This window comes from Danio aesculapii, chromosome 24, assembly GCF_903798145.1.
Source record: "Danio aesculapii chromosome 24, fDanAes4.1, whole genome shotgun sequence".
In the NCBI taxonomy this organism is placed as follows: domain Eukaryota; kingdom Metazoa; phylum Chordata; class Actinopteri; order Cypriniformes; family Danionidae; genus Danio; species Danio aesculapii.
Genome location: NC_079458.1, coordinates 35572495 through 35580835, shown reverse-complemented (window position 1 = coordinate 35580835; position 8341 = coordinate 35572495). Strand labels below are relative to the sequence as shown.

Genomic DNA, 8341 nt, shown 5'->3' with positions numbered 1-8341 from the left:
TGTTCTTCTTCTTGGAGATGGTGAAGGATGGAGAGCCGCAGAACTATACCGCCGCCTGCCGTTTACTGTGAGAACTAATCTGTCCCAGGCTATCATTTCATCCGCGAGGATACAGGTAAACACGTCTACGTAAAATTTAATGTACAAATGCGATTTTAAATACATGTTAAGCACATCAAATGCTACTGAAGTCCGAAAAGGCCATGCATTAAATTATTTGTCTTGTTTTCTCGTGATAACGACTTAAATTTCTCGTGATTTGACCAGTGGTGCCCCCAGAAAATTTTCTTAGGGGTGGCCAGAAGAGGCCGCACCAAACCTTGGGGTGGCACACACAAAAAATAATGAATTCAGTGTGATGTTATATTTTTGTTTCTGGTAAATGAGATATGATTTTAATTCATTTAATTAATTACTCTTGAAATATTGCAGGGCAACTCGGTGTCGCAGTAGGTAGTGCTGTCGCCTCACAGCAAGAAGGTTGCTGGTTCGAGACTCAGCTGGGTCAGTTAGCGTTTCTGTGTGGAGTTTGCATGTTCTCCCTATAGGTTTTCTCCGGATGCTCCGGTTTCCCCCACAGTCCGAAGACATGCGGTACAGGTGAATTGGGTAGGCCAAATTATCCGTAGTTAATGAGTGTGTATGGATGTTTCCCAGAGATGGGTTGCAGCTGGAAGGGCGTCCGCTGCGTAAAACATGGCTGGATAAGTTCATTCCTCTGTGGCGAGCCCAGATTAATAAAGGAAGTAAGCCGAAAAGAAAATGAATGAATGAAATATTGCAATTTTTTCCTTGAAATAATTCAGCAAGTACATGTACAAACCAAATAAAAATCAATATTTCGTTTAAAAACACTTTTCATATATATAAATAACTTTTCAGTTATTTTTCACATACTTTTATTGTACAGTATGCCATGTCTAAAATTAATGAAGATTACTGAGTTAATTAATAAAACAAACAAATGAACAAACTGAACAAAGACATTACTATATACACACACTCACTATACAGACCCTAATAATATCATTTATCCATATCCCTTTTTGAGGCACAAAATTATTAATGCAGCTTCTTCTATTGATGTATCTTCAGGTAAATTAAATTGCCATTGCTGTCTATTGAAGGTGTGTGCCTGCTGTCAACGATGTTCGGGTAGGGCAGTGGCGGTTCTAGTTTAAATGACACCCTGGGCGAACCACCCCATACACCCTCCACCCCCCTTAAATTGTTAGATTTTTATTCAGTAAATAAAACCATTTATTTATATTTATTCTAATAAATACAATTATTATTATTAATATTACACAATTATTATGGTAAATAAATAACAGAATTCAATCCTAAATGTTACTGGAGTGATATGCTAAGATCACTTAAGAAACCTTTTGCATGAATATTAATTATGACAATTCTGTGCATGTAAACAACCGGGATTCACACAGCAGTGCGTGAGGCGCACGGGAATGGTTTTCTGCGCGCATGCGTCAGTTTGCTTTCACCAGCGTTGAACCAAAGCTGAGGGGGAGAGGTAGTAAATCAGCTACGTCAGTGGCACCAACAATAATTTAGTGGCTGCATTTTATTTATTGATTTATTGAAATATTGGCAATTTACATAAGTACATTTAAATTAATAATGTCAACAGCAAAATCATATTGGGGTGGCCGTGGGGTGGCCCCTTGGAGGCGCGCCCCTGGATTCGACGTAAAAACTAGTTTTCTCGTGATCTCGACATAAAAGTTATGTCGTAATCACAATTTTTTTTTTTGCTTTTTTTTATGTATTAATTATTATTATTGTTGTTGTTATTATTACTATTGCTATCTGGCCAATGTCTGGCCTGTGGGGCTGCACCGGCCCTGCGAACAGGGAGAGAATAGCCATTCGTGCAACACATTAATTAAATAATTGATTAATTAATTAATAATTAAAGGCGTTCAGACCAGCCATAATAATAAGATTGCAAATGCTCGTGCGATTAATGTACATTCATTATTATATTGATGTATATGCTTATATATAATTATTTACAATAATATTCGCAAAATGCTGCATGTATGAATTTATGAAGAATGATGAAGATCCTGCTTTGCTTCCTCTCCGCAAGTTATTAACAATTACTGTAAATTTGCGCCATGTAGTAATTCACAAATTGTCTTTTCACCGTGGAGGACATTTTCCATCGCTACCGATCAAACCTGCACAACTGCCACAGATTATCTTTAACTTTAATTTTCTCCTTCTATCTTCCTCTCCAGGGACCTGTAAAGACAAATAAATATAATAAATAAATAAACAAATAAATAAATAAATAAATCTGTTAGCATAAAAGCCAATAGTGGCTGCTTCTATTTACTATTGACTGTGAAGTTGCAATATCTGTGACTATCCAGAGTTGGTCAGTAAACACATACTTACAGTATCCCTGTCTGTGATTTTCTGACATTAAAAAAATGCAATAAATTCATATTTCTTAATAATTAAAAGAACAACAACAGAACTGGAGTAGTTTGCGTGACATTTTACTTTGGAATAAATGTCATGATGTGCAGCAGTGTTCTGTTGTGTACTGCTTGATATTTCTTGTCCTGTCTTCATATTTCAGCAGAAATCACGTGAACATATTGAATAATGCTGCATGTTTCAAGGCAGTCAATAATAGCTTTATATTCCCTTTTGTGTGAACTATCATTTTAATTATGATCTTGAACTTTAGAGTAAATACAGCCACATGGACTCATCAAATAAGACACGCCTGTTTTGCACAGGTCTGACAAATGCAGAACCAGGAAATTCTTTCTCTTTCTGGTAAATTGAAACTGAAGCGCTGTTGAGATCAACTTGTCTGTCTTTCTCTGGGATCTTGTGTTATAATGGCAGAAGCAAGTGTTTCATGGGATCAGGAGTTCAGCTGTCCAATCTGTCTGGATCTGAAGGATCCAGTGACCATTTCCTGTGGACACAGTTTCTGTATGAGCTGCATTACAGACTGCTGGAAACTGGAGGATCAGAAGAGAGTTTACCGCTGTCCTCAGTGCAGACGGACCTTCACTCCAACACCTGCTTTAGATCAGAATGTGATGCTTGCTGAAATGCTGGAGGAACTGAAAACAACAAGACTCCAAACTGCAGATTGCTATGCTGGATCTGGAGATGTGGAGTGTGACGCCTGTACTGGAAGAAAACACAAAGCTGTCAAGTCCTGTCTAGTGTGTCTGAACTCTTACTGTCAAAATCACCTGCAACAACATGAGAATTTATTCAGAAACAAGAAACACAAACTGACTGACGCTACTGGACGACATGAAGAACCGCTGAAAATGTACTGTAGGACTGACCAGCAGTGTGTGGGTTATCTGTGTATGATGGATGAACACAAAAACCATGAGACTGTGACGGCTGCAGCTGAGAGGACAGAGAAACAGGTATGAGTTTACACAGATTGAATACCAGATTAAAGGTGATTAAAGAAAATTTGGGCATAGTTGAATAAGAGTTCAGTATGTGCAAATGTCTATACCGTGAGCCTGTTGTTTGTTTTCATGTAAATTAGCAGAGTGTGTGATGGTTTAAGCTATAGCTGGGTTTTGCTGGTGGTGACCTGGTTTTAGCTGGTTATTTGGTGGTCAGGGGGAAGAAAAGAAGCAGCTTTACCAGCATCCATGTGTCAAAATCTGCCTAAAAGCTGAAAACCTGTAACCACTGACTTCAAATACTATGGAAGTCAATGGTTACATGTTTCCAACATTCCTTCAAATATCTTCTTTTGTGTGCAACAGAAGAAAGCCAAACAAGTAAAAGGTGTGTGGGATATTAGCACTGAAGGCGGCTTTTGAAGCAATCTTTTAAAGCAAGCAATAGAATTAAACAACTACTGTCTATTTAGTTTCATTTCTAAACGTTCCTGTCACAAAAAAATCTGCAGAAACTCACGTCTGGTCCAAGCCCCTCCCCCGGAGAATTGTCATTCTATAGTGATCGCTGATTGGCTCCTGTACTAGAAGGCGGGCTTTATTCGCTATATAGCGATCGCTGATTGGCTCCTGTAGTGAAAAGTGGGGCTTCATTCGCCATATTGACTGTTACGCTTTTTTTTTTAATTGTGTTTTAACAAAATAAACATATTAATCATAACAATGGATGACATCAAGTACAAAAGTAAAATTAGTTAAAAAAAAATAAAAATATTACAGAGGCAAATTATCAAATTAAATAATATTTACAAAGTCCTTATAAAATTTTACAGTTTTAAACACTTTTTTTTTTTGCTGTAAACATTTTGTAAAGTAGTAAGTAAACAATTTAAGTCACAAAGAAAATTCTGCAACTTGGGTAATGATGAAGAAAATTTACATTTGTGAATATAATATTTACCCAATAAAATAAATAAATTGCCTATAAATTCTATATTATGTTTGTCATGAGAAAAGTAACAAATCATATCACACATGGAAAAATCAATGTTAAACTCACATTTTGATGAAAAATAGACAGATAAATCAGACCAAAACATACTAACTTGTGGGCATTTGACAAAAAGATGATCAATCGACTCAATGCTTGACTGTTACACTTTTCCCCATTGAAAAGTATACGAGTGACATGTCTTGTGTATTCTATTTCCATGATATTGTAATTCAGGGTTGCCTAAACTCAGACCTGGAGGGTCAAAGTCCTGCAGAGTTGCGCTCCAACCCTAATAAGAGACACCTGAACCAGCTAATCAAGCTCTTACTAGGAATGCTATAAACTTCTTAAGGTGTGTTGAAGAAAGTTGGAGCTGAACTCTGCAGGAAACCAGCCCTCCAGCACCATGCTGGATATCTCTGTTTGAAATCATCATCACCTGTAATTGCATGCAAGATGAAAATTCATGGACGTCTGAGAGGATAATGGAAATAGAAAGTGAATGATGGAAATGGAAGGGAGGTTTGGCACAATCAGGGTTACGTTCAGTACAGGTCCTCTTGATGAGGCGTATTGTAGGACACCAGCCCTCCATGACCAAGTTTGGGCATCCCTGTTGTAATTCATCAGGATCACCTGTAATTGCATGTAAGATGAAAATTCGTGGATGTCTGAGAGTATAGTGGAAATGGAAAGTGAATAATGCAAATGCAAAGCATGTTTGGTGTGATCAGTGTTACGTTAAGGACAGGTTCTCCTGATGAGCCGTATTGTAGGAGGAGTTTGTTAAAGTGCAACACCTGAAATGACAAAACCATTTTGGGGATATAATCTGCTTTTACCAAACTTTGTACAAGTAGATGAAATGTAGCCTCTGTTCATTTCTGTACAGTTTAGGGGGCACCGTTGAGTTATTTTGGCAGTGAATTCTGATTCTCATGAGAGATAAAATAATACAAACAAATGATATGTAATATTTTTGTATACATGCTATTTGTGGTTACAGAAGATTCTGAAAGAGACACAAAGACAATATGAAGACAGAATCCAGGAGCGAGTGAAGAAGCTTCAGGATCTGAGACAGGCTGTGGACTCTCATAAGGTGAGTTTGAGATGGAGAACATCAGCTGACAGACAGAGGAAGAGTTTGAGACTCATGTTGAGTGTGTGAGCAGCAGTAAGAGCTGACTGTGATGTGTTTAACAGCGCTCTGCACAGGCAGCAGTGGAAAACACTGAGAGAATCTTTACTCAACTCATCCACTGCATTGAGAGACGCCGCTCTGAGATCACACAGCTGATCAGAGATCAGGAAAAGACTGCAGTGAGTCGAGCTGATGATCTCATGAAGACACTGGAGAAGGAGATTGATGATCTGAAGAGGAGAAGCACTGAGCTGGAGCAGTTTTCAAACACACATGATCACATAAAGTTTCTGCAGGTAACATCATTAAAATCTATATGTAACCTAGCAAACACAAACATAGAGGGTATACTTGTTTCACCTTCCGACAGTAAAGCCATACAGTTCAACACTTACGTAAAACAGTTGGCCTGTGTTAAAAACAAAGTACCATTGTAAACTTTACCAACATGTTCACTTAATAAGCCAAAACCATACAAAGGCATACAATGATGACTTAAAAGGCTGTAAACTAAACCACACAAATATATGTTTTTATTGAACGCAACATGTAAACGTTCACAGTGCAGGGTGGAATAATTATGTGAACCTTTGGGTTTAATAACTGATTGAGCCTCTTTTGGAAGCAATAACCTCAAGCATTTCCTATAGTTGCAGACAAGACCTGCTAAATGTAAATAAAAGCTGAGAAAAAAAAAAAAAAAAAAAAAAAAAAAATATATATATATATATATATATATATATATATGTATATATATGTGTGTATATGTATGTATATGTATATATGTATGTGTATATATATACACATATATACATACACACACACACACACACATATATATATATATAGTTGCAGACAAGACCTGCTAAATGTAAATAAAAGCTGAGATATATATATATATATATATATATATATATATATATATATATATATATATATATATATATATATTTATTTATATATATATATATATATATATATATATATATACATACATACATACATAATATATTTTTATATATTTATATATATATTTATTTACAATGATGTCTTTTGTGTACCGTCGTACTATCTTTTGGGTATTTTCCTCCTGTAGAGTTTCCAGTCTTTCTCAGTCTCTCCTGGATCTGCAGATGTTTCCAGCATCACTATCAGCTCTCTCCTCTCTTTTGATCATGTGGGAAAATCTGTTTCTGAACTGAAAGAGAAACTGGAGGATTTCTGCAAACAAGAGATTAAAAAGATCTCAGACAGAGGTAAATAATAGACATCCAGTTATAGCAATAATAGATTTACTTATCATATCGATTATAATTTTACGCTGAATTTGTATTTATTTGTTTGCTCACAAAGACCCTGAAACCAGAAATGACTTCTTACAATGTAAGTCACACACACAGTTCTCATACACGTTACAAACTCTATAATACACTCCCTAACCCTTCCTCCTAATAAAACATGTTTAAATAAACACATTTAATATCAATCAGATATCAGTGATCTTGTAGGCTATTAAATAATCAGATTCTCTCTCAAACTATTCTAATTTAAATCATGTGTGTTTTCTCTTCATCAGATTCCCATCTCCTCTCTCTGGATCCGAACACAGTGAATAAAACCCTACTTCTCTCTGAGAGGAACACACTGGTTTCTCACACAAACGCACTCCTACAGTATCCTGATCATCCTGACAGATTTGATTTTTACACTCAGGTGTTGTGTAGAGAGAGTGTGTGTGGACGCTCTTACTGGGAAATAGAGAGGAGTGAAGGGGTGTTTATAGCAGTGGCATATAAGAGCATCAGGAGGAAGGGAGAGAGCAATCAGTGTCTGTTTGGATTTAATGATCAATCATGGATGTTATTATGCTCTTCCTCCACATGCAGTTATTATCACAATAGAAAAGAGACCGTTCTCCCTGTGTTGTCCAGCAGTAGAATAGGAGTGTATGTGGATCACAGTGCAGGAACTCTGTCCTTTTACAGCGTCTCTGACACAATGAGCCTCATCCACAGAGTCCAGACCACATTCACTCAACCGCTCTACCTTGGGTTTATGATAGGTTCAAATGCAAAAGTGAAACTGTGTGATCTAACAGTATAGATGATAGAATGATTTGTCCAGAAAAAAGAGGGAAAATCAACAACTTACTATCAGATTTTAAGGGAATATTATTTCTTTTCAAATTTTCAGTGCGAAGTATTTAATGAAACTGAATCCCTGAATTAACATTAATGTTTATAAATAATTATAAGACCTTTTGGAAACCTGTCAAGAGATCCAGTTTGTCAGTCGCAGCATTCAATAGGGACATTTTTTTTAATGTACACTAATATGAGGGTTAAAGACAAGACGTCACATTTTGACATCAAATTACATTCACAAAAGTGCTTCAATATTAAACAGAACCACCGAATGCAAGTGGTGTCTTCTTTAATGTTATAAGTAACTTTTTAAAACGTTGAAATATTGGTGAAATAATGTTCAATTTTTATTCAGCATAAAAAAATGTAAACATGAAACCAAATACTTAATCGTTTATTCATGAATTTTATTCATTCATTTTCCTTCGGCTTAGTCCCTTATTTATCAGGGGTCGCCACAGCAGAATGAACGGACAACCAGGGGTGCAACTACACATTTACTGAGGGGTATGACATTCATTCATTTTCTTTTTGCCTTAGTCTCTTTATTAATTCAGGGTCGCCACAGCAGAATGAACCGCCAACTTATCCAGCAGATGCCCTTCTATCCGCAACCCATCTCTGGGAACCAACCCCAGCAATC

The 8341-nt window shown here is 36.5% G+C and overlaps 1 protein-coding gene across 1 annotated transcript; it reads left to right on the top strand.

Moving 5' to 3' along the window:
* Positions 1-2797: 2797 nt before the first annotated feature.
* Positions 2798-8207, top strand: LOC130218609 (tripartite motif-containing protein 16). The gene is made up of 6 exons (XM_056450849.1): positions 2798-3428; positions 5417-5512; positions 5617-5850; positions 6651-6810; positions 6908-6937; positions 7131-8207. The coding sequence occupies exons 1-6, from the start codon at positions 2877-2879 to the stop codon at positions 7655-7657; spliced, it is 1599 nt and encodes a 532-aa protein (XP_056306824.1). The 5' UTR covers positions 2798-2876; the 3' UTR covers positions 7658-8207.
* The last annotated feature ends 134 nt before the right edge of the window (positions 8208-8341 follow it).